This window comes from Ranitomeya imitator, chromosome 6 (assembly GCF_032444005.1).
Source record: "Ranitomeya imitator isolate aRanImi1 chromosome 6, aRanImi1.pri, whole genome shotgun sequence".
In the NCBI taxonomy this organism is placed as follows: Eukaryota; Metazoa; Chordata; class Amphibia; order Anura; family Dendrobatidae; genus Ranitomeya; species Ranitomeya imitator.
The window spans coordinates 511733586-511761585 of record NC_091287.1 but is presented as its reverse complement, the minus strand read 5'-3'; the positions used below and the strand labels follow the sequence as shown (position 1 = coordinate 511761585).

The 28000-nt window shown below is 43.0% G+C and overlaps 1 protein-coding gene across 1 annotated transcript in view; it reads right to left on the bottom strand.

Moving 5' to 3' along the window:
- PKHD1L1 (PKHD1 like 1) overlaps positions 1-20650 on the bottom strand; it is a 262674-nt gene extending 242024 nt beyond the window's left edge. The window contains exons 1-3 of the mRNA XM_069731788.1: positions 20463-20650; positions 14728-14806; positions 12687-12767 (exon numbers count right to left, since the gene is read on the bottom strand). Of these exons, the coding sequence (XP_069587889.1) occupies positions 12687-12767; positions 14728-14773 (127 nt within the window). The 5' untranslated portion in view covers positions 14774-14806; positions 20463-20650. The remainder of the gene's footprint in view (positions 1-12686; positions 12768-14727; positions 14807-20462) is intronic.
- Positions 20651-28000: the final 7350 nt, after the last annotated feature.

Sequence of the window (28000 nt, the reverse complement as noted above, 5' to 3'; positions counted from 1 at the left end):
CATGCTAAGTTACCATAGTTATTTATTAAGCAATTGTATATCGACATGTATTATGTCCTTATTGGCTGTCTGGTTATGGACTTGATTGAATACACAATGCTTTTCTGATGGTATGGGACTATAGCAGCTACTATTTGAATATCTTTTTTTGATATTTTAGGGTATTTGATACGCATTGGGTGCGTTGTGTTGGTAATGTTGTTATATCATACGGAGGTACCTATAGAGGTCTAGATTATGGTTTATCTGTTTTTTCACCACTGCTCTTAAACTATATTGTTTTCCAACCTAGATTGAGAGGGATATTGTAGGGGAGAAAGGGACAGCCAATGTTGAGTGGGGGTGCCAAAAAATCGTTTCTTAGGGTGCCAACCCCCACAGCAAGGTAGCAGTAGGTGTATGTAGGACCATAATACGTTATTTTGGTGACTCATTTTCATATTTGTGGTATCTGTTTAGTTTTATTGGGTCCGGGTTTTATATCTAAGATTATTAAAAGTAAAATTTTAAGGGATTATACAGTAGGCGCGAACACTAGAGTTTTGTTGATTCCTGCATATTTTGTTTTTTGAGTAGTTGTACTATATGTGACCACAAAACTACTGCATGTTCAGAGCATGTTGTACAGTATCTGTGGCAAAGGATCCTTCAGAAATTCTACTATGGTGGCCACAGTGGGGATGTATGCCGGGCACTATGAGAATGGTATGGAGTCTGACACCTACCGATCAGCTAAAAAAATGCAACATCTGGCCTCTGCCAAGAACTGTGGTTTAGATCCACTCATTCCACCCCACACAACGATTATGGGCAGCAGTTTTCAGCAGATTGGTGGAATTGTCAACCCTCCACCGATCTTATATTGATGAGCTATATTAATGATTGGCCATCAGTAGTTCAGTCATGGAAACTGTTCTATCCCTTACTCAAGAATGGTGCAGCGACAAGCAAACATGGCATGGTCAATTGAAACAGATTCTACGTGAGGCAATGCAGTATGACGATTCTGATCTCCGAGAGGATACTAGCTTATCTGTTATACATTATCGTCTGGCACAAAGCTTGGTGGTTTCACTTCAACATTGAGGCACTGAACTTGTCAGTTATGGCCAATAACGGGAACAGTCCTCCAAGAACGCTGATTACATAATTTTTGCCAAAGGTTGTATATGCTGGAAAATGTTTGCTACGGATACACGACCCTTAAATAGGAAAAACACCAAAATAATAGATGGGGTCCAGCATAGATTGTTCTATATCCCTATCCTACAGACAGCCTCAAATTGTACAGAGCTCACTCTACACACAAGCATTTTATTATATACTAGATGGTGACCCGATTCTAACGCATCGGGTATTCTAGAATATGTATGTCCACGTACTATATTGCCCAGTCACGTAGTATATTGCCCAGCCACCTAGTATATTGCCCAGCCACGTAGTATATTGCACAGCGATGTAGTATACAGCACAGAGCCATGTAGTATACAGCATAGAGCCACGTAGTATACAGCACAGAGCCACATAGTATATTGCCCAGCCACGTGGTATATTGCCCAGCTACGTAGTATATTGCACAGCGACATAGTATACAGCACAGACATGTAGTATATTGTCCAGTCACATAGTATACAGCACAGAGTCACGTAGTATACAGCACAGAGTCACGTAGTATACAGCACAGAGCCACGTAGTATACAGCACAGACACGTAGTATACAGCACAGAGTCACGCAGTATATTGCCCAGTCACGTAGTATACTGCCCAGTCACGTAGTATATTGGCCAGTCACGTAGTATGCACCATATTCCTGTTAAAAAAAGAATTAAAATAAAAAATAGTCACATACTCACCTCCTGGAGCCTCCGGATCGAAGCGGCCGGTTCACGATGCTTGTCGCGCGCTCCAGTCTGAAGATTACATTGCGGTCTCGCGAGATGACAAAGCGGTCTCGCGAGACCGTATGTCATCATCTCACGAGACTGCAATACATGCAGCGGTCACTGGGGCATCACGCGGAGCGGGAAAGGCCAGTTCCTGATCCGGGGGGGGCCACCGGAGGGTGAGTATGTAACTATTTTTTATTTTTTTAATTATTTTTAACATTAGATATTTTTACTATTCATGCTGCATAGGCAGCATGAATAGTAAAAAGGTGGTCACACAGGGTTAATAGCAGTGTTAACCGAGTGCGTTACACCGCGGTCAATGCTGCCATTAACCCTGTGTGAGCACTGACCGGAGAGGATTATGCGGACGCCGGGCACTGACTGCGGGGAGGAAGGAGCGGCCATTTTCTTCCAGACTGTGGCCGTCGCTGATTGGTCGCGGCAGCCATGACAGGCAGCTGCCGAGACCAATCAGCGAATGAATAACCGTGACAGAAAGAAGGACAGACGGACAGACAGAAAGACGGAAGTGACCCTTAGACAGTTATATAGTAGATGGGAGAGGAGAACTATTCCGGGGTCAAGTCAACATTTTCTACATCATGGGCAGAAGAGTTTGGACTCTCCTGTACTGGGATTTGGTGATTGTTTTTCAATAGTCTTTAATTCCTAAAAAATAATGTTACTTAAAAAAAAAGAGCAAGAGTAAAGAAGTGTAATCAAATTTAATACATGCAGCACACAACGTAACCACAACACAGCAAAGCAAAAGGAGAGCTCCGGTGTGGTTTCCTATGATTTTTTCCTGTGGAATTCATGATTGTAAAATCTCAACCTCACTCTGGACATATATAGTCATTTGGAGGATGGAAGGGGGACTGGTGCACAGAATTTTGTGCTAATATTTCAGAAGCTGAGCCCACATCATACCAGGCAGACGTCAACTGTGTTAAACCGCCAACATCTGACCTTAACAGTAGCGACCAGCTACTTTTGTGTTGTGTTGTGTTTTGTGTTGCTCATCTGCCTCCCCTTGCTATCATCGTTCCTTGTTTTTACTTTTAACTTTTAAATCTCCGCTCTGTACCAGTCTGTCATTGTAAATTTGTTTACTCTTAACCCCTTCGCGACATGCGCCGTACTAGTACTGCGCTGCCGGCACTGCATTAGTGCCAGCAGCAGTACTAGTACGGCGCACCGATCACCGCGGTCTCGCGCTGAGCGCCGCGGTGATCGGGTGCGGGTGTCAGCTGTATATGACAGCTGACACCCCGCAGCAATGCCCACGATCGGCGCTATCGCCGATCGCGGGCATTTAACCCCTCTGATGCCGCTGTCAGTAGTGACAGCGGCATAGAGGGGGATCGCGCAGGGATGGGGGCTCCCTGCGCTCTCCCACCGGAGCAACGCAATGAGATCGCGTTGCTCCGGTGACCCGGAAGGAGTCCCCGGATCCAAGATGGCCGCCGGACTCCTTCCGGGTCATGAAGTGACCTGGCTAGCCGGCGCCTGCTGAGAGTAGGCGCTGGAAAGCCAGCTAAACTGCATGTCAGATCGTTGATCTGACAGAGTGCTATGCACAGTGTCAGATCAACGATCTGATCTAATACAGAGATGTCCCACCCTGGGACAATGTTAGAAAGTTAAAAAAAAAAAAAATAGAATGTGTAAAAAAAAAATAAAAAAAAATCCCCAAAAAAAAAAAAAAAACATTTCCCAATAAATCCATTTATTTATGTAAAAAAAAAATAAATGTACACATATTTGGTATCGCCGCGTCCGTAACGACCCGCTCTATAAAACTGTCCCACTAGTTAACCCCTTCAGTGAACACCGCAAAAAAAAAAAAAAAAAACAAGGCAAAAAACAACGCTTTATTATCATACAGGCGAACAAAAAGTGGAATAACACGCGATCAAAACGACGGATATAAATAACCATGGTACCGCTGAAAACGTCATCTTGTCCCGCAAAAAAAAAGCCGCCATACAGCATCATCAGCAGAAAAATAAAAAAGTTATAGCTCTCAGAATAATGCGATGCAAAAACAATTATTTTTTTATATAAAATAGTTTTTATTGTGTAAAAGCGCCAAAACATAAAAAAAATTACATAAATGAGGTATCGCTGTAATCGTACTGACCCGAAGAATAAAACTGCTTTATCCATTTTACCACACGTGGAACGGTATAAACGCCCCCCCCTAAAAGAAATTCAGGAATTGCTGGTTTTTGTTCATTCCGCCTCCCAAAAATCGGAATAAAAAGCGATCAAAAAATGTCATCTGCCCGAAAATGTTACCAATAAAAACGTCAACTCGTCCCGCAAAAAACAAGACCTCATATGACTCTGTGGGCCAAAATATGGATAAATTATAGCTCTCAAAATGTGGTGATGCAAAAACTATTTTTTGCAATAAAAAGCGTCTTTTAGTGTGTGACAGCTGCCAATCATAAAAATCCGCCAAAAAAACGCTATAAAAGTAAATCAAACCCCCCTTCATCACCCCCTTAGTTAGGGAAAAATAATAAAATGTAAAAAAATGTATTTATTTCCATTTTCCCATTAGTGCTAGGGTTAGGGCTAGGGTTAGGGCTAGGGCTAGGGTTAGGGCTAGGGTTAGGGCTAGGGTTAGGGCTAGGGTTAGGGCTAGGGCTAGGGTTAGGGTTAGGGCTAGGGTTAGGGTTGGGGTTAGGGTTTCAGTTATAATTGGGGGTTTCCACTGTTTAGGCACATCAGGGGCTCTCCAAACGCGACATGGCGTCCGATCTCAATTCCAGCCAATTCTGCTTTGAAAAAGTAAAACAGGGCTCCTTCCCTTCCGAGTTCTCCTGTGTGCCCAAACAGTGGTTCCCCCCAACATATGGGGTATCAGCGTTCTCAGGACAAGTTGGACAACAACTTTTGGGGTCCAATTTGTCCTGTTACCCTTGGGAAAATAAAAACATAGGGGATAAAATATCATTTTCGTGGAAAAAAAAATATTTTTTATTTTCACAGCTCTGCGTTATAAACTGTAGTGAAACACTTGTTGGTTCAAAGCTCTCACAACACATCTAGATAAGTTCCTTTGGGGGTCTAGTTTCCAATATGGGGTCACTTGTGGGGGGTTTCTACTGTTTAGGTACATCAGGGGCTCTGCAAATGCAACATGACGCCTGCAGACCAATCCATCTAAGTCTGCATTTCAAATGGCGCTCCTTCCCTTTCGAGCTCTGCCGTGCACCCAAACAGTGGTTCCCCCCAACATATGGGGTATCAGCGTTCTCAGGACAAGTTGGACAACAACTTTTGGGGTCCAATTTGTCCTGTTACCCTTGGGAAAATAAAAACATAGGGGATAAAATATCATTTTCGTGGAAAAAAAAATATTTTTTATTTTCACGGCTCTGCGTTATAAACTGTAGTGAAACACTTGTTGGTTCAAAGCTCTCACAACACATCTAGATAAGTTCCTTGGGGGGTCTAGTTTCCAATATGGGGTCACTTGTGGGGGGTTTCTACTGTTTAGGTACATCAGGGGCTCTGCAAATGCAACATGACGCCTACAGACCAATCCATCTAAGTCTGCATTTCAAATGGCGCTCCTTCCCTTCCGAGCTCTGCCGTGCACCCAAACAGTGGTTCCCCCCAACATATGGGGTATCAGCGTTCTCAGGACAAGTTGGACAAAAACTTCTGGGGTCCAATTTCTCCTGTTACCCTTGGGAAAAAAAAATTGCGGGCTAAAACATCATTTTGTGGAAAGAAATAATGATTTTTTAATTTTCACAATGCTACATTCTAAACTTTAGTGAAACAATTGGGGGTTAAAAGTGCTCACCACACATCTAGATAAGTTCCTTAGGGAGTCTTCTTTCCAAAATGGGGTCACTTGTGGGGGGTTTCCACTGTTAAGGCACGTCAGGGGCTCTCCAAATGCGACATGGCGTCCGATCTCAATTCCAGCCAATTTTGCATTGAAAAGTCAAATGGCACTCCTTCCCTTCCGAGCTCTGCCATGCGCTCAAACAGTGGTTTATCCCCATATATGAAGTATCGACGTACTCAGGACAAATTGCACAACAACTTTTGGGGTCCAATTTATCCTTTTACCCTTGGGAAAATAAAACATTTGGGGCAAAAATATCATTTTTTGTGAAAATTAATAAAAAAATTTTTTTTACGGCTCTACATTATAAACTTCTGTGAAGCACTTGGAGGTTCAAAGTGCTCACCACACATCTAGATTAGTTCCTTAGGGGGTCTACTTTCCAAAATGGTGTCACTTGTGGGGGTTTCCACTGTTTAGGCACATCAGGGGCTCTCCAATCGTGACATGGGCTCCGATCTCAATTCCAGCAAATCTTGCATTGAAAAGTCAAATGGCGCTCCTTCCCTTCCGAGCTCTGCCATGTGCCCAAACAGTGGTTTACCCCCACATATGGGGTATCGGCGTACTCAGGACAAATTGTACAACGAATTTTGTGGTCCAATTTGTCCTGTTACCCTTGGTAAAATGAAACAAATTGGACCTGAAGTAAAAATTTTGTGAAAAAAAAGTTAAATGTTCAATTTTTTTAAACATTCAAAAAATTCCTGTGAAGCACCTGAAGGGTTAATAAACTTTTTGAATGTGGTTTTGAGTACCTTGAGGGGTGCAGTTTTTAGAATGGTGTCACTTTTGGGCATTTTCTGTCATATAGACCCCTCAAAGTCACTTCAAGTGTGAGGTGGTCCGTAAAAAAATGGTTTTGCAAATTTTGTTGCAAAAATGAGAAATCGCTGGTCAACTTTTAACCCTTATAACGTCCTAACAAAAAAAAGTTATGTTTCCAAAATTGTGCTGATGTAAAGCAGACATGTGGGAAATGTTGTTTATTAACTATATTATGTGATATAACTCTCTAATTTAAGGGCATAAAAACTAAGAGTTTGAAAATTGCTAAATTTTCATAATTTCCGACAAATTTTTGTTTTTTTCACAAATAAATGCAAGTCATATCGAAGAAGTTTTACCACTATCATGAAGTACAATATGTCACGAGAAAACAGTGTCAGAATCACCAGGATCCGTTGAAGCGTTTCAGAGTTATGATCTCATAAAGTGACAGTGGTCAGAATTGTAAAAATTGGCCCTGTCACTTAGGTGAAAACAGGCTTTGGGGTGAAGGGGTTAAGGATATCTATAACCCTGTATGTACCCCTTTTCACATGTACAGCACCATGGAATTAATGGTACTATATAAATAATAAATAATAATAATAATTAAAAAAAATCTATTTTTATTGTATAGTTGTGTATTTCAATAAAATATTTATTGTGTGCATATTTACATGTTATCTGATGTTTATTTAAATTGGAGCAACACTTACCGTATATAATATAAAGAAAACATATATTAATCTCCAGTGATGTCACCACTATGTCTCCTGGCGGTCACATGACATTTTCATGTCTCATGACCGCTGCAGCCAATCAACGGCTACTGATTTTCTACAGCCTTGCACAATTCCTTCAGAGCGAGCTCAAGTATACGGTAAACTACACTGATAGATAAGCCGGAAACTTGTGTGTTCACATAGAATGGCAGAAAGGAGCTGACTAGTCAAAGCCCTGACCTTAATGCAACTCAGATGCTGTGGCCTGACCTTAAAAAAGGCGGTTTATGCTCAGACACCCTCAAACGTGGTTGAATTGCAACAATTCTGCAAAGAAGACGGCACGTTCCATGGAAAATTCTGCTTTTCTTTGATCGTTGCTTGTGCGATAGTAAATATTAGTTCTTATCAGGAGTGAGTCTTCTTTAAAGGGCGGCAATAGGAGGAGGGCTTCCTGTTCTACCGAATGTGCTACTGCTTTCACTATCTGTCAGCTAGGCCTTATCTCGGCTTCCATATTGAGCCTGGAAAGAAGAGATGAATGTACAGAGATGAAATACATACGTCTGTTTTCCCATGATCGGAACGGAACGCCCTGTCCAGAATATCTATTAAAGAACTTTAAAACACAAAAAGAGCACAGTGAGGTCAAAAATACTCTGCTGTGAAAAAAAAATCACAGTAAATAAGCAAGTGCTAGTCAAAAGATGAAGAAAAAAAACAGGGTATTTAGTTGATACGTTTTTTGCAAAAAAATGTATGCTAAGCTGCTCCACCAATCGTCAAGGTATACCCTTATAGAGCAGTCCTGCCTAATGTATATAATCCCTATCTGATGTATTTATTGCTTATTAAAGAACTTTGTTGGCAGGAATATGCCAAGTGAAGACCTCGTGTAAAGTGAAAATGACCACTTGATCTGTCCCACTTTTATCGCTCCCAACATACACATGAATGCTCAGTTTAGCCGAGCGTTCTTATATTTTCAATGGGCAGAGGGAGTTAAGTGGTCATCATACTCTTCATCAAAAATGAAAGGATTGGGAATTGGAGTTTTAACCCCCATTTCAAGGGATAGTCAGGTGTACCCCATACACATCAGATTGTTGGCTGGTACAGCTGAAATGGTCAAGTTAACTTGACTTTCATCCAATGTGGATGCCTTTAGAGTTCCACCCCCAAAACAATTCTGCCTTTTCCTCAATAGCCTGCTTGCCCATCTCCAACACCCAAAATTTGCCTCACATCTCTAAGGATGTAGTAGTAGCACTCACCTTAAGGCCAAGACACCTACAACTGTGTAAAAAAGTGTTTGCCCCCTTCCTGATTTCTTATTCTTTTACATGTTTGTCACACTTAAATGTTTCAGATCACCAAACAAATAGAAATATTAGACAAAGATAACACAAGTAACCACAACATGCAGTTTAGAAATGAAGGTCTTTATTATTAAGGGAAAAAGAAATCCAAACCTACAGGGCCCTGTGTGAAAAAGTGATTGCCCCTTAAATTTAATAACTGGTTGGATCACCATTACCAGCAACATTTGTGATAACTGGCAATGAGACTTTTCCAATGCTCTGGAGGAATTTTGTTGTAATTCAGCCACATTTGAGGGTGTCTGAGCATAAACCTCCTTTTTAAGGTCATGCCACAGCATCTCAATCTCATTATGGTCAGGACTTTGACTAGGCCACTCCAAAGTCTTGATTTTGTTTATCTTAAGCCATTCAGAGGTGGACTTGCTAGTGTGTTTTGGATCATTGTCCTGCTGCATAATTCAAGTGCGATTTGGCTTGAGGTCACTAACAGTTGGCCGGACATTCTCCTTCAGGATGTTTTTGGTAGACAGCAGAACTCATGGTTCCATTTACCACAGCAAGTCTTCCATGTCCTGAAGCAGCAAAACAGCCCCAGACCATCACACTACCACAACCATATTTTATTGTTGGTATAATGTTCTTTTTCTGAAATGCTGTGTTATTTCTACGCCACATGTAATGGGACATACACCTTCCAAAGAGTCCAACTTTTGTCTCGGCAGTCCACAGAGTGTTCTCCCAAAAGTCATGGGGATCATCAAGATGTTTTCTGGTAAAATTGAGACGAGCCTTTATGCTCTTATAGCTCAGCAGTGGTTATTGTCTTGAAACTATGCTATGCAAGCCATTCTTTTTTTATAGTGGAGTCATGATCACTGACCTGAACTGAGGCAAATAAGGCCTAAAGTTCTTTGGATGTTGTTGTCGGGTCTTTTGTGACCTCTTGGATGTCATCGCAGTGCTCTTGGGGTAATTTTGGTTGGCCAGCCACTACTGGGAAGGTTCACCTCTGTTCCATGTTTTCGCCATTTGTGGCTCTCACTGTGGTTCGCTAGAGTCCCAATGCTTTAGAAATGGCTTTATAATATTTTCCAGACTGGTAGATGTCAAATAGTTTGTTTCTCATTTGTTCCAGAATTTCTTTGGATCGCAGCATGATATGTAGCTTTTGTGGATCTTTTGGTCTACATCACTTTGTTTGGCAGGTCCTATTTAAGTGATTTCTTAATTGAGAACAGGTGTGGCAGTAATCAGGCCTGGGTGTGGCTAGGTAATTTGAACTCAGTTTCCCAAAGATGTGATAAACCACAGTTAATTTATGTTTTAAGGGGGCAATCACTTGTTCACACAGAGCCCTGTAGGTTTGGATTTATTTTTCTCTTAATAATAAAGACCGTCATTTAAAAACTGCATTTTGTGTTTACTTGTGTTAACTTTGTCTAATATTTCAATTTGTTTGATGATCTGAAACATTTTGAAGTGTGACAAATGGGCAAAAGGATAGGAATACAAGAAGGGGACAAACACTTTTTCACACAACAGTATATAAAAAATAGGTGAGATGAGGGGATTGCTGTTGATTTTTCATTGGAAAATCTACAAATAACTCTTCTGCCCCAGTCTCCCCCATTCCAGTGCATGCAAATATCCAGTACAAGCTAGGGAAAGTCTCCCAAGTCATGTGTCCTCAGATCTGGAGCTTAGAAGGTCACCAACAAGCCACTTGTCTTGGCCAGTGATTGAGGGCCATGGTACAAAATTGAACTTATGAATACAGTGGAGGAAAGACTTGCAACGTATTAGCAATAATCTGTCCACAAACCGGGGGTTGTGTACTAATGAGTCAAAATGTCCTTACCCAAGGAATGATTTCTCAACTTGAGATAGCGGTGGACCCACGTTCCTCACCACCTCAGGACACATAAAATTGGCTAATCTTGTATCTATGAAAAGTATCTACTATATAATTGTCTAAGGGTCACTTCCGTCTGTCCTTCTGTCTGTCACGGATATTCATTGGTCGCGGCCTCTGTCAGTCATGGAAATCCAAGTCGCTGATTTGTCGTAGCAAAACAGCTACGACCAATCAGTGATGGGAACAGTCTGGAAGAAAATGGCCGCTCCTTCCTCCCCACAGTCAGCGGCCGCTCCTTCTTCCCCGCAGTCAGCACCCACTCCGTACTCCCCTCCGGTCACAGCGCCCGCTCTGTACTCCCCTCCGGTCACAGCACCCGCTCTGTACTCCCCTCCGGTCACAGCACCCGCTCCGTACTCTCCTCCGGTCACAGCACCCGCTCCGTACTCCCCTCCGGTCAGCGCTCACACAGGGTTAATGGCAGCGTTGACCACGGTGTAACGCACTCGGTTAACGCTGCTATTAACCCTGTGTGACCAACTTTTTACTATTCATGCTTCCTATGCAGCATGAATAGTAAAAATATCTAATGTTAAAAATAATAATAAAAAAATAAATAGTTACATACTCACCTCTTGAGCCTCCGGATCGAAGCGGCCGGTTACCGATGCTCCTTGCGACGCCCCGGTGACCGCTGCATGCAGTGCGGTCTCGCGAGATGATGATGTGTGGTCTCGCGAGACCGTTACGTCATCATCTCGCGAGACCGCAATGCAATCTTCAGACCGGAGAGCGCAAGGAGCATCGGTAACAGGACGCTTCGATCCGGAGGCTCCAGAAGGTGAGTATGTAACTATTTTTTATTTTATTTCTTTTTTTTTTTAACACGGATATGGTGCATACTATGTGACTGGCCAATATACTACGTGACTGGGCAGTATACTACGTGGCTCTGTGCTGTATACTACGTGGCTGTGTGCTGTATACTACGTGACTGGGCAATATACTACGTGGCTGTGCAATATACTATGTGGCTGGGCAATATACTACGTGGCTCTGTGCTGTATACTACGTGACTGTGCAATATACTATGTGGCTGGGCAATATACTACGTGGCTCTGTGCTGTATACTACGTGACTGGGCAATATACTACGTGGCTGTGCAATATACTATGTGGCTGGGCAGTATACTACGTGACTGGGCAATATACTACGTGACTGTGCAATATACTACGTGGCTGGGCAATATACTGTGTGACTGTGCAATATACTATGTGGCTGGGCAGTATACTACGTGGCTGGGCAATATACTACATGACTGTGCAATATACTATGTGGCTGGGCAGTATACTACGTGGCTCTGTGCTGTATACTATGTGGCTGGGCAATATACGACGTGGCTATGCAATATACTATGTGGCTGGGCAGTATACTACGTGGCTCTGTGCTGTATACTACGTGGCTGCGCAATATACTATGTGGGCTGAGCAATATACTACGTGGGCTGCGCAATATACTATGTGGGCTGTGCAATATCCTACGTGGGCTGCGCAATATACTACGTGGGCTGCACAATATACAACATGGGCTGGGCAATATACAACGTGGGCTGGGCAATATACAACGTGGGCTGCGCAATATACTACCTGGGCTGCGCAATATACAATGTGGGCTGCGCAATATACTACGTGGGCTGCGCAATATTCAATGTGGGCTGCGCAATATAGAACGTGGGCTGCGCAATATACTATGTGGGCTGCGCAATATACAACCTGCACTGCGCAATGTACTATGTGGGCTGGGCAATATACTACGTGGGCTGCGCAATATACTACGTGGGCTGCGCAATATACAACATGGGCTGTGCAATATACTACGCGGGCTGGGCAATATACAACGTGTACTGTGTGGGCTGCGCAATGTACTGCGTGGGCTGTGCTATACACTATGCATACATATTCTAGAATACCCGATGCGTTAGAATCGGGCCACCATCTAGTATAATAATATACATCCAAATTTATTTTGGCAAATGTCCTGTATGGATCCTGTGAAAATAAATGTATTTTTCCCTTGCAGATTGATTGATCTCTTATTTTCATTCAATAAGAGATAAGAATTGAGTGTCAGTTTATGGGAAGGCAATGTCCCTGAATGTCTCACCAACCAGACCAGTTATTACCAGGTCTCAAGACGCTCTGATGAAAAAACCCTTCAATTTTCCTATTGTGGTCAGTATATTTGGTGCAATATCCTCACCGTTTCCTTTGATGGTAATTCTTGTTGCTCCGTTAATGCTGCCATAATTTGGTATAATCTGCGAAACGATGACTTGTCCGCCTGCGAAGAAAATCAATGATAAGGAAATGGGTTTAGTGTGGAAAAAAACAGGCTGGACTTGTTTGACATGGTTTTTTTTTATCTTTCTGTTTGATTGGAAGAGAATGTAACTTTTTTTTTATTGTTTATTTCTGAAATTCACCGTGAAGTGTTACAGAAAGGTCAGCGATGCAAGATGGAAGTATGCAAGAAGATCTTCCCACCTTTCCTACACAGGGCTGAGACAAACGCATCCATCCATGAGATCTGGGGCTGCACCCAACGCTGAATATGCTGTCCCACTGACCACAACCTTTACAGATACAGGATCTTACTCCTAATGTGTTGGCCATTTGGCAGTCAGAGACCATCAGAATCGCAGATATGATACTGCTGTATAAGGCGGCATTCACACACAGCAGTCATGCGGCCACTTTGCAGCCCTGTGCCGCTGGAGTCTTTCCGCTGTTTCTCTGCACAATCACTTAACCTTGGAGGAAATAAGCTGTTTCACTTACGAGATTGCCCGGCCGATCATAATGGCTGCCTGGTTTTATAGGTTCAGTGTTGGGAAACAGTAAAAAAAAAAGTAGCGTCACGGGGCTTTTGGGGATAAAAGTTGCACTATGACAGCTGTGTGTGAACGCAGCCTTAACACCTTTCCCCCAGAGAGGTGGGACATAGGGCAGAACAGGCAGATATCAGGTCCAGTGTTGTATAGTTGAGTTAGCCTCTTGAAAAGAAATAAGAAAAACAAAACCCTAAATGGCTATTAGAACCTTAGACATTTAGATGAAGGTACCTACTTTAGAAACCACATTTATCTCCAGTTAAAGTGTCCTGTAAACCCCAGGGCTAGCTTGACCTCTACAGCATTGGATAGAAGAAGTTTCGAACATGCAAAGTCTCTAACATTATTTCTCCGCGTGGATATGGAGGCACGCAGTGGCCTCACTGGGTAAGTCAAGGGACCTGGAGTTTGGCGTGGCTCCGATAATTGGAACCCTAAGTTATTAGACATTTATGGAACATCTCATAATTGTGTTAGGTGATTATACCCCTGTTTTCCATAACATTATTATTGGTAAGAGCCTGACCTCTGGGACCCCCTTGCCAATTAATAGAAAAAGGGATGGATGTCCCTTTGATATTTCTCGTAGTCAGTATCACTCCCATTAACTGCATTGCAGCTGTACTTAAAGGGAATCTGTCAGCTGGATCAACCCTCCTAAGCCGTCTATAAATGAGCTGTTAAGATCTCTGAGTCGGACATAGATCTCCATGAGAATCGGCCTCCGGAGCTTATTTTAGATTAAATGGGGCGTTATCATGTAGATCAGGAGAGCAGACTGTCAGTTATTACATGTCTCACACTGGTCGTGCCCCCTTTCATTTAAAATAAGCTCTGGAGGCAGATTCTCTTGGAGCTGTATGTCCGACCCGTAGACCTTAACAGCTCATTTACATATTAAAGAAAACATTGATTTCTCTGGAATAAGATAACAGATTTCAGATATGAAGGTGTCATTTTATTCAGCTTCCTATGACCTACATGCCCATATAGAGGGCTTAGGAGGGCTAATCCTACTGACAGATTCCCTTTAAAAAAGAGCTGACACCTTTCATAAATAGGATTTTTTTACTTGGTGTTCTCCTGAATCTGGCGTCGTTTTTAATTTGTTCCTCCTCCTCTCTATCAGACACGTGTGTGCGGTCCTTTATATTGAGACAGGTGGGTGACAGGTTAATCTACCGCTGCTTATCTACTTCAAGAATGTCAAAAAACAATCCTCGGCGTTGGTAGTGGGATATTCTTGGCAGTTTCTTTACATAGGGGATTTTTACAGCATCTTGTAAGGAATTCGAAAAACATCTAAGAAGCATGAGAAGGTTTGCTGATCATCAGGGGTCATCTGTACAGCAGCAAAAATTCTACTATTATTTATTAATATCATTAACATAATAAGTAAAAGCCACTTACATGTAATATGAATGCAGACATAGACGAGGAGCACCGACAGCAACATGGCGCCAGCAGTTGGTGCTACCTCCGGCACGGGCTGCACAAAACAGTCAGAAACGTGGCAGGGTTAGTTACAACTCGCTCATCATGAAGTCATAGATTCCAATAATCTGTCTTAGTAACACGTTCAATGTGTCGCACACTTTTAGCATAACCCTCAATAGCAGAAATAGGACAATACACTGTCCATGTATAGAGCTGACGTCTGCAGTGCCTTAAAAAAGTATGCATACCCTGGGAACTTCTCCACATGTTTTCGCGTTACACCCACATAAATACATGTTTCTTATTGGGATTTTATTTGACATACCAACACAAAGTAGAAAGTATTTGTGAAATGTAAAGGGAATTATCATGGCATAACCGCAAACCTACTAAAACATGGCCGTCCGCCTAACCCGACATCCCAAGCAAGGAGAGCACTAATTAGAAAAGCAGCCAAGAAGCCCATGGTCACTCTGGAGAAGCTGCAGAAATCCCCGGCTCAGGTGGGAGAATGTATATACAGTCATGGCCAAAAGTTTTGAGAATGAGACAAATATTAATTTTTCCAAAGTCTACTGCTTCATTTTTTCTAATGGCAATTTACATACACTCCTGAATATCAGAGTGATCAGCTTAACAGCAATTACTGTACTTGCAAAGTCAATATTTGCCCAGAAAATGAACTTTAACCCCCAAAACACATTTCAACATCATTGCAGTCCTGCCTTAAAAGGAGCAGCTAACATCGTTTTAGTGATTGATCCATTAACACAGGTGTGGGTGTTGATGAGGACAGGGCCGGCGATCAATCAGTCATGATTAGGTAAGAATGACATCACTGGACACTTTAAAAGGAGGCTGGTGCTTGGTATCATTGTTTCTCTTCAGTTAACCATGGTTATCTCTAAAGAAACACGTGCAGCCATCATTGCACTGCACAAAAATGGCCTAACAGGGAAGAGTATCGCAGCTAGAAAGATTGCACCTCAGTCAACAATCTATCGCATCATCAAGAACTTCAAGGAGAGAGCTTCCATTGTTGTCAAAAAGGCTCCAGGGCGCCCAAGAAAGACCAGCAAGCGCCAGGACCGTATCTTAAAACTGTTTCAGCTGCGGGATCGAACTACCAGCAGTGCCGAGCTTGCTCAGGAATGGCAGCAGGCTGGTGTGAGTGCTTCTGCACGCACTGAGGCGGAGACTCTTTGAGCAAGGCCTGGTTTCAAGGAGGGCAGCAAAGAAGCCACTTCTCTCCAGAAAAAACATCAGGGACTGACTAATATTCTGCAAAAGGTAGAGCGAGTGGACTGCTGAGGACTGGGGCAAAGTCATTTTCTCTGATGAATCCCCTTTTCGATTGTTTGGGACATCTGGAAAACAGCTTATTCGGAGAAGAAGAGGTGAGCGCTACCACCAGTCTTGTCTCATGCCAACTGGAAAGCATCCTGAAACCATTCATGTGTGGGGTTGCTTCTCAGCCAAGGGAATCGGCTCACTCACAGTCTTTCCTAAATACTCAGCCATGAATAAAGAATGGTACCAGAATGTCCTCCAAGAGAAACTTCTCCCAACCGTCCAAGAGCAGTTTGGCGCCCAACAATGCCTTTTCCAGCATGATGGAGCATCTTGCCATAAAGCAAAGGTGATAACTAAATGGCTCATGGAACAAAACATAGAAATTTTGGGTCCATGGCCTGGAAACTCACCAGATCTTAATCCCATTGAGAACTTGTAGTCAATCATCAAGAGACGGGTGGACAAACAAAAACCAACAAATTCTGACAAAATGCAAGCATTGATTATGCAAGAATGGACTGCTATCAGTCAGGATTTGGTCCAGAAGTTGATTGAGAGCATGCCAGGGAGAATTGCAGAGGTCTAGAAGAAGAAGGGTCAACACTGCAAATCTTGACTTGCTGCATTAACTCATTCTAACTGTCAATATAACCTATTGGTACTCATAATATGATTGCAATTATATTTCTGTATGTGATATAAACATCAGACAAACACTAATAAAAACCAGAGGGCAGCAGATCATGTGAAAATATAATTTTGGTGTCATTCTCAAAACTTCTGGCCATGACTGTACACGTGTGACGAGGGGATACATTGGACTAGTACTATGTAATGTTTTAGCAGATAGCTCTGGCCAGTGTTACGCTATGTGGCAGTGAAGTATTTTTTTCTTATGCCGATTCTACATGAGAAAATAATCGAGTGCATCCGGCAATCAGACCATGCACTGTATGTACTTAGATGTCATATGAGTTCTGTCTGAAAACCGCAGACACAAAGAATTGTAGAATTGAAGATTGTAAATATTTCTAAAAATCATTTTTGCCTCATATTTAGACACTGATGACTCTGGAAAAAAGAAAAAGTCGTTCCAGCTCCATATTAGTAAAATCAAGGCTTGAAACTTTATTGTGCCAATATAAAAGCAGTGGGACAATGCTCTCCAGATGCACACCGGGACACCAGCAACGCGTTTCGATCACTACCGATCTTTATCAAAGATCAGCTTTGATAAAGATCCGTAGAAATCGAAACGCGTCGCTTGTGTCCCGGTGTGCATCTGGAGAGCATTGTCCCACTGCTTTTATATTGGCACAATAAAGTTTCAAGCCTTGATTTTACTAATATGGAGCTGGAACGACTTTTTTTTTTTCCTTCATTTGGTGACTACGTGGATCAACGTGGAGTTCCGTGCACCTGCGGTGGCTACTCGGTGAGCTGGCTTTTCTCTCTTTAACTGATGACTCTGGGCAGAGCTATATGGACCACCTGAAAACCCATATCTATCTATCTATCTATCTATCTATCTATCTATCTATCTATCTATCTATCTATCTACCTATCCATCTATCTATTTATTATCTATCTATCTATTATCTATCTATGATCTATCTGTCTATCTATTATCTATCTATATATCTATCTATCTATCTATCTATCTATCATCTATTGTTTATCCATCATCTATCTATATATTATCTATTATCTATCTCATATCTATCTATCTATCTATCTATCTATCTATGTATCTATCTATCTATCTATTATCTATCTATTATCTATCATCTATCTATCTATCTATCTATCTATCTATCTATCTATCTATCTATTATCTATCATCTATCTATCTATCTATTTATCTATCTTCTATCTATTATCTATCTATCTATCTATCTATCTATCTATCTATCTATCTATCTATCTATACAACAAGAAAAAAAAGTACATGCATACAAACAGGGATCACCCAGATATTTTAAATAAAGATACAAATTTTTATTTCAAGACCAAAAAATACACACACATAAAAACATTTAAAAAGGCAACTTGGGATAATTTACACACAAAACAATGATTCATAATGAAGAGTTAAATACTCTCAAATAGCCATAGACCAAATCCAAACAAAGTTAAATGACAAAATCACTACATATGAGGACTATCTGCTGGGCTGATGCTACCAGCCTAACAGGTGTAATGTGCTGCTGCAGTGCAGTATAGAGCAACCTCCACCAGGGGGTGCTGGTTAAGGAAAGGAGGTTGTACACACAGCGCAGCAACACTGAACAACAACACAGGTGTCACAGGTAATGAAAGAGAAGTCAGACAAGCCAAGGTCATACACGGAGATAGCAGCGCAGTACAGACGGGGCGAGCAGAGAATAGTCGGGGACAAGCAAGACGTCAGAGCCTACCGGGAACATGGTAACCAAAACGTGAGACGTAAGACGGAGTCGGGGTACAGGCCAAGTCATAAACGGGTGCAGGCAGTCAGAGGCAAAGAGGAACACTAGTACAGGGATCCAGGTCAGGTGCTCAAACCATGTAACATGAACTATAGCTGACACTGGCCCACAGGCTGCAGAGGACTTAAATAGCTCAGCCAGCTTCAAAGTGAGGCAGAGAGGATTAACTCCCACATGACCAGTCCAGAGACAAGAGAGCTGAACATTATCTCAGAACTGGATCATGACAACAGGGCCTGTGAAAAAAATCAGTATAACAAACATAGAACACCCCTATGCGTGCAAGGTTACAATAAACCTATATGCAAAGCTTGTAATTGTTCTATGAGATAAGGGCTGTGTGGAGTAAAGTCCTAGTGCACTGTGTTCCCAGTTAAAAATAATGGGACCAAGAACACTGCAAATTTATGGTCATGGACAAAAAATATACATACAATGGTCCATACTCAGCCCTGACACAGTCAGATGGTCCCCCAATAAGAAGTCCGGTCTGGAGGGTACATGGACCCACGCGTTCTGACACACACACAGTGTCTTTTTCAAGGTATCCTTCTATCTATTATCTATCTACTGTGAGGCAGTGACAGGTGTTATATGCGAGGGTCGCTATTTGTCCCCCAGGATGCGCACAGAAACGGGAGTGCATTGCAGTCACAGGCATAGCTGTGGTAGCAATGCAAAATTAATTTAAGTTTGGTCTTGAACAAGCTATTTGCCCACAGCAGATTTAATAAAACCCAGCATGGGCTTTTATTTTTGGAGAGAACTACAGGATGGTAGTGGAGCAGTTAGCTCTCTCCAGGCCGGGTCTTACAAGTGGCATATTGCCACAGATTCCATTTAAAAACCCTGCAGCAAAAGGATGGATGTGTCAGTCTTGGTTTGCAAACTGCAGAGCAGGTGGCTCTGCAAAGCTTAGCCTGTGTGAAGCAACACAGACCCGAGCGACGCCAAAAGGCCTGGCACCTCTCAGCGTGACACGGTGATGCAGTCGCCCATGGCAGCTGGTCTCGGACACGGACTGTATTGATTCCCACCTGCGATCCAGAGGATACCATTTGTTTTCTGTTTGTGAGTACGTTGGACATTAAAGACACTTTGTTTTGAACTTTTCTGAGGTCACTGCCTGTCTGTCACAATGCACCAGCCCTAGCAAAGTAAATGAGATTCCTGAAGTCTCATGTACATTATTCTTATTCTGCAGCATGTCAACAAAAACTGATGTAAAAACTTGTGTTTTTACACAAGATGGCTACATCTTTCCTGCCAAAAAAAAAAACATTTTTGATGCAGAAAAGTCTCCAGCAAATACTTCACGTGTGCACATACCCTTAGGATAGGTCATCAATTTCAGATCAGTGAGGATCTGACACCCGGCACCAGCACCGATCAGCTTTGCAGAGGCAATGGAGACCTCCAAAGAAAACAGATCCATGCTCTTTGTAATGGCCATTCCTGGGTCTGGCATCTCCGCTTCCATTTCCTACAGTAGGAGCTGAGCTGTAGTACCCGACAATGGTGATTACACAGTGTACAGCGCCACCGTGGGAAATGCAATGTCTGCACCAGCCTCGGGTCTCCGGAAACATCCGACAACCTATGAGGTTATTGCATTGGGGTCCGGTGACCCACGGCCAGCCCAGACTCGTACCACAAATATCAGCCATGTGAAACTACACTGAATCCAGACTGATTTACATTGTCTGCGCTGACACATTGTAACAAACCATCACCCAAAAGAGAAATTTATTCTGCTCTTGTATTTCACTCACAGAGCATTGTCTAAACTACTTGCAATTGTATCGGCTTCTACATATTAGTCCAATTCACTTGCAGCAAGCAGAGTTGCTAATATTTATGTCTCCATAATGATTCGGCTAATTTAAAGAATGAAAATGGAATCATTTTGTACAGATATTCTCATATATTACATGTTGTCTGCCATACCTCCTCTCAGATCTCCGCGAGGTCTACAATTCCTAAATCTCCATCGTTCTCCAGAAATCTACGAGGTCGGGCAAACTCTCAATGGATGAAATGCAATGAATGTCCCATCTTTTATGTGCGACCTGTAGCGAATCCGTTCACGTGCTCCGGTAGCTGCTTCCGTCTTGCGGCTGAAAGTTTCCCGTTCTGACAGAGCTGGAACTTCTGCTGCTTTTATGTGACTTTGGCTGAAAGACGTTTATCTGTTCCCAGAATTATGTGGAACATCTTTCAGTACAACTGTCGAACGTCAGGTCTAGATTTCCTGAGCCGCCTCCTGGTGGTGGAAAATATTCACTACAGATTTAGAACTGAAAACCTGATTTCTCACCAGATTAGGAGATAGGCCATGTGCACATGGAGTTTTTCACGGAGTTTTTGAAACATAAAGGAAGGACCTACCGACAATCTGCAAGGACTTTGAAGAGTTGGGGAAGAAAGTAAAGGAACTGGATGCACAGGTAGTTTTTTCTTCTATCCTTCCAGTAGATGGGCATGGCACCAGGAGATGGAACAGGATCCTTGATGCAAACAACTGGCTAAGACGATGGTGCAGACAACAAGGATTCGGATTCCTGGACCACGGTGTGAATTACTTGTACGATGGACTCCTCGCCAGAGACGGACTACACCTCAACAAACCTGGGAAACACACATTCGCCAGAAGACTCGCTACACTCATCAGGAGGGCGTTAAACTAGAAGAAGAGGGGACGGGAAGAAAAACATTAGACTCGAACAAAGACGACCCAGGAAAACATACTCAGAAGGGAGGTAAGAACATTTCTAAAACAATCCACAGTGAGGAGATTGGAACAAAACAAAATCCTCTAAACTGCATGCTCGCAAACGCCAGAAGCCTGACAAACAAGATGGAAGAACTAGAAGCAGAAATATCTACAGATAACTTTGACATAGTGGGAATAACCGAGACATGGTTAGATGAAAGCTATGACTGGGCAGTTAACTTACAGGGTTACAGTCTGTTTAGAAAGGATCGTAAAAATCGGAGAGGAGGAGGGGTTTGTCTCTATATAAAGTCTTGTCTAAAGTCCACTTTAAGGGAGGATATTAGCGAAGGGAATGAGGATGTCGAGTCCATATGGGTTGAAATTCATGGAGGGAAAAATGGTAACAAAATTCTCATTGGGGTCTGTTACAAACCCCCAAATATAACAGAAACCATGGAAAGTCTACTTCTAAAGCAGATAGATGAAGCTGCAACCCATAATGAGGTCCTGGTTATGGGGGACTTTAACTACCCGGATATTAACTGGGAAACAGAAACCTGTGAAACCCATAAAGGCAACAGGTTTCTGCTAATAACCAAGAAAAATTATCTTTCACAATTGGTGCAGAATCCAACCAGAGGAGCAGCACTTTTAGACCTAATACTATCTAATAGACCTGACAGAATAACAAATCTGCAGGTGGTTGGGCATTTAGGAAATAGCGACCACAATATTGTGCAGTTTCACCTGTCTTTCACTAGGGGGACTTGTCAGGGAGTCACAAAAACATTGAACTTTAGGAAGGCAAAGTTTGAACAGCTTAGAGATGCCCTTAATCTGGTAGACTGGGACAATATCCTCAGAAATGAGAATACAGATGATAAATGGGAAATGTTTAAGAACATCCTAAATAGGCAGTGTAAGCGGTTTATACCTTGTGGGAATAAAAGGACTAGAAATAGGAAAAACCCAATGTGGCTAAACAAAGAAGTAAGGCAGGCAATTAACAGTAAAAAGAAAGCATTTGCACTACTAAAGCAGGATGGCACCACTGAAGCTCTAAAAAATTATAGGGAGAAAAATACTTTATCTAAAAAACTAATTAAAGCTGCCAAAAAGGAAACAGAGAAGCACATTGCTAAGGAGAGTAAAACTAATCCCAAACTGTTCTTCAACTATATCAATAGTAAAAGAATAAAAACTGAAAATGTAGGCCCCTTAAAAAATAGTGAGGAAAGAATGGTTGTAGATGACGAGGAAAAAGCTAACATATTAAACACCTTCTTCTCCACGGTATTCACGGTGGAAAATGAAATGCTAGGTGAAATCCCAAGAAACAATGAAAACCCTATATTAAGAGTCACCAATCTAACCCAAGAAGAGGTGCGAAACCGGCTAAATAAGATTAAAATAGATAAATCTCCAGGTCCGGATGGCATACACCCACGAGTACTAAGAGAACTAAGTAATGTAATAGATAAACCATTATTTCTTATTTTTAGTGACTCTATAGCGACAGGGTCTGTTCCGCAGGACTGGCGCATAGCAAATGTGGTGCCAATATTCAAAAAGGGCTCTAAAAGTGAACCTGGAAATTATAGGCCAGTAAGTCTAACCTCTATTGTTGGTAAAATATTTGAAGGGTTTCTGAGGGATGATATTCTTGATTATCTCAATGAGAATAACTGTTTAACTCCATATCAGCATGGGTTTATGAGAAATCGCTCCTGTCAAACCAATCTAATCAGTTTTTATGAAGAGGTAAGCTATAGACTGGACCACGGTGAGTCATTGGACGTGGTATATCTCGATTTTTCCAAAGCGTTTGATACCGTGCCGCACAAGAGGTTGGTACACAAAATGAGAATGCTTGGTCTGGGGGAAAATGTGTGTAAATGGGTTAGTAACTGGCTTAGTGATAGAAAGCAGAGGGTGGTTATAAATGGTATAGTCTCTAACTGGGTCGCTGTGACCAGTGGGGTACCGCAGGGGTCAGTATTGGGACCTGTTCTCTTCAACATATTCATTAATGATCTGGTAGAAGGTTTACACAGTAAAATATCGATATTTGCAGATGATACAAAACTATGTAAAGCAGTTAATACAAGAGAAGATAGTATTCTGCTACAGATGGATCTGGATAAGTTGGAAACTTGGGCTGAAAGGTGGCAGATGAGGTTTAACAATGATAAATGTAAGGTTATACACATGGGAAGAGGGAATCAATATCACCATTACACACTGAACGGGAAACCACTGGGTAAATCTGACAGGGAGAAGGACTTGGGGATCCTAGTTAATGATAAACTTACCTGGAGCAGCCAGTGCCAGGCAGCAGCTGCCAAGGCAAACAGGATCATGGGGTGCATTAAAAGAGGTCTGGATACACATGATGAGAGCATTATACTGCCTCTGTACAAATCCCTAGTTAGACCGCACATGGAGTACTGTGTCCAGTTTTGGGCACCGGTGCTCAGGAAGGATATAATGGAACTAGAGAGAGTACAAAGGAGGGCAACAAAATTAATAAAGGGGATGGGAGAACTACAATACCCAGATAGATTAGCGAAATTAGGATTATTTAGTCTAGAAAAAAGACGACTGAGGGGCGATCTAATAACCATGTATAAGTATATAAGGGGACAATACAAATATCTCGCTGAGGATCTGTTTATACCAAGGAAGGTGACGGGCACAAGGGGGCATTCTTTGCGTCTGGAGGAGAGAAGGTTTTTCCACCAACATAGAAGAGGATTCTTTACTGTTAGGGCAGTGAGAATCTGGAATTGCTTGCCTGAGGAGGTGGTGATGGCGAACTCAGTCGAGGGGTTCAAGAGAGGCCTGGATGTCTTCCTGGAGCAGAACAATATTGTATCATACAATTATTAGGTTCTGTAGAAGGACGTAGATCTGGGGATTTATTATGATGGAATATAGGCTGAACTGGATGGACAAATGTCTTTTTTCGGCCTTACTAACTATGTTACTATGTTACTATGTTACTATGTAAATTGAGCAGAAGCTCTACAAATCCTCAAACTTTGAGTTTCCACTCAGTTTGTGCTCAGAAAACCCCACAAAAAACTCCCTGCGCACATAGCCTTGAATGAAAAGTTTTAAAGAGTGTTTTTTAGGTCAGTTCCCAAAGGAATTCTTACAGGCCACTATAGTGGTTATTTCAAAATTGAATAATGATCCAGAGGCAATGTTGCAGTGGTAGGGGCTGGTGGTATACTCCCTGACACTCCAAGGGTTAAATGCATTTGATGTTTTATGCATGTTATAAAAGAATGATACCCACTGGGGCTGCAGTTAGCTTAGATAGGGTTAACTGTGAAGGCCAGCGCACTTTAGGAGGGGGAACTGTGAGTCAGTAGTAAGTCTAGGAAGTGACAGAACCAGTCAGCATGTAGAGAGCAGAGTGTGAAGTAGCAGGCCTAAGTCAAGAGGCTGCTAGGGACAGTGTGGGCCTAATAACTGGGGCAGTAGATTACTGAAAATACCCTTCAGTGTGATTCCGTCTAATGGCCTGTGGCAACCTCAAGATGGACATCAGGGCATTCAGCCTGTAAAACTACAGGGAAAGAAGAACTCAGACTACATGGTACGGAAGGTATTGCAATTCTAATATACTGCTAGTGGAGGAGAAGACACCCTAGGGCTAGGGAAGCCAGTGAGAGAGACATTCTACCTATACTGAGAGCCAGGGCTGAAGTTCTATCCACTACCTGTGGGAAAGATGACACCCGCTGAGCCCTATCCTCTACACCTGCCTGTAAATACTGTACATACTGCTATTCACCAAGTAAACATTTGGTTGTTTTTATGAACCTCCCGTCGCTTGGATTAAGGTAATTGCTGCCCTGGTTCCAGAAGAGGGATTCCTGGACTCCAAAGTAAGTGTGATTCCCTACACACATAACAGAACACCGGGACTAGGACATGAGATGTCTGTAGGATGCCAAAGAGAGTGGGAACAGAAGCTCGCCAACGACTACCTCACTTGGGCATCGTACAGCAATTCCAAGCTACAGGCCTATATCCCTCTTAAATTCAGACATCAAGATATATGCTAGGTGCCAGAACTGCAGAATCCCCATTTTACAAACTATACCTCTCAATTAATTAATCTAAGGGTGCAGTGATCATATTGACACAAAAAGGGTGCAACAGAATTTTATAAAAATTGGACAGTGAAGAAAAAATAATCACATTTTTACCACCAAAATTTGTCACACAATTTCTGATGAATGTGGCTATACCCCATATGTGGCTGTACAGTACTGCTTAGCCACACGATGAGACACTGGTGGGAAGGAGAGGTATTTGACTTTTGAAGAACTGACTCCATAACAAGAGCCCATAAGTACTCGGCACCAGGTCTGGTCGCACTCAAAGGGGATGTCACGGTGGCTGTGACCCGGTCCGTGACCCAGGGCTCCCAATTAAAGGGGAACGGTCTTTAAGGGTATTTGTAATAAGGTCTATTGTTCGTGATGCCACCTGTGGTTCTCGGTCAGTAGGGGCCGATGCCGCTTAAAGAGGTCCCCTGGGGTGATGGAATGGTGGCCGGATGGTGACACTTCCCACAGGTGGAGCGGGGTCCCCAGGGCTCCCAAGATGAGGGCGGCAATGATGGTGTATGCCAACAAATGACATAGGACACCATATGATAGTCTTAACCTGGTTTACTGATGATAGCAGTCTATCTTAGTCCAGGGTACCAGGTACAGGTGTCGCGGTGGTCCGGCCGGCCTGGAGGCAATAGATGAATCCCTTTTCCAGTTGAGGTCCATGAGCCTTTCCTACTAATGCTGGTGTGTGAGGTCTCTGCTGCCTGAAGCTTGTTGGCAAGGTACCCCTTCTTTCCCCTGTCCTGGGACAGGTACCTGTGTGGTACTTGAGCCATTTTACAGCGTCTTCAGGTGTGGTGTGGGCAAATCACACACAGTTCTTAGCCCTCCGGTTCTGTCGTGCGTCCTGGAGAGCGTCACGACCTTGGGCTACCGGTGCCCGATTTCTGCGTTCTGGCTCTGAGGGTGCCCGGTCATAGTTCCCCTCTCAGCCCTTTATCTCTCCTCTGCTCCTTCACTCAGTAGCTCCACCACATTTCACCCCTTGAGTTCTCCTTCCTTCCTGGAGCTGCAGCTCAATCCTGGCTGCACGGCTCCACTGTCTGCACTCAGTTCCAGACTTCCTTCTCTCTCCTCTCCCTCCAACCATCTCTCTTGGTCTCCCTGCACCAACTCTCTAACTCCTCCTCCAGGCCAAGATACATATATCTGAGGGAAGCGCCCCTGAATCCGGGTTCAGAGCTCCCCCTTCTGGCCTGGATTTGGAATGTGTTGTGTGTGGATGCCTCACCTGGCAAAGAGGATCCCCCTTGCCTCCAAGAATGATATTACCCTCCCCGAAAGGAAGGCAATATCACTGTAACAACCGGTCACCTGGGGTGTTACATGTGTTTTCCAGAAACAAGCAGCAGTAGATGTTCCTGAGTGAAAATTGCAAATCTGCCATCATAGTGCCCAGTAAATTCTAGTGCCCATACATTATACCCAACTTGTGATTCTGGAGACATGCAACCATAAATTAAGTGAGCTCTCAACACTACAGAAATGCCAAACATGTGGACGCTAAATGTTTAGGCACACTGGGGCTCATAAGGGAGAGGGGACATTTGGATTTCAAAGTCAAGAATTTGCTGGATTTCTTTTGAGGGGCAAGGAGCCATAACACTTTTCCATCGCCTTTGTATTATCAGTGACATGGAAGCCCCCTATATTTTAATTGACAGATAATGGACCTGAGTTGTGACTTTTCTTGTGGATTCAGTTGAAGCTATTATGGGGAACATTTTACAAAATGTTTGGGATCACAATTATCCTGTGCTCTATACTCAGCACTTACATCGGGGTTTCCATCTAAATCTCTGAATGACATGACTCGTATGAAGCCTCCAAGGGGTTAATTCACAATAATGGTGCAGCAGAGTTACTCTGGAATCCATCTGGCCTCTGTTTAGCGTTGTTCTTCCTTTCAGAGGTGCACAAAACTATGGATAACAGCGCTTTTATGCACACCAAAGAAGACAGACAAGGCCGGATCATAGACCAGACAGAGAAATTTCTCATGGCGAACTGCACTGAATTCACTGAGCTCAGCACTGCACCGTGAGACTTTTCCTCAGGGTACTAGTGATGATCTCACTGAGGTCATAGCAGTTCAGTGGCCTGGCTGGGAATGCAGCCTCAGTGACCTACAGTAACTTGGATGACATCACCGCTAATCACTGATGCTTGCAGCAGCTCATTCTCCCTTGGTTTTCAGCCTGGACGATCGCATCTTAGCACCGTCCAGGTTAAAAACTGTGTGGAGACACGAGGTCGGTCAGACACCCAGGTCCGCTAGCTGAAACCGCATAGACCAGGGATCAACCCGCCAAACATCCACTCTCCCTTTAACGTGGGCATAACGCTACTCAGACAACACAGAGTGAAGGGTAAACACTGTGGCAATGCTTTATTGAAGCACAAAACAGGCAGATGACACGTAGAACAGTCCCAGCACAGTACCCCTAAGATGGTGCATATTACAGAGTCTCACCCTTTCCTCTGACTCGCCGGGATAATAGCAGCTGTTACTTCAGATCTTCCAGGGTTGACTACCCCACCTGTGGCATGTAAACAGAGAGGAGGAAATGACAAGCGTAGGAAGATGACAGGCCATTCAGATACAAGGCCAGTTGACCGGAGAGTCACAACCTGGC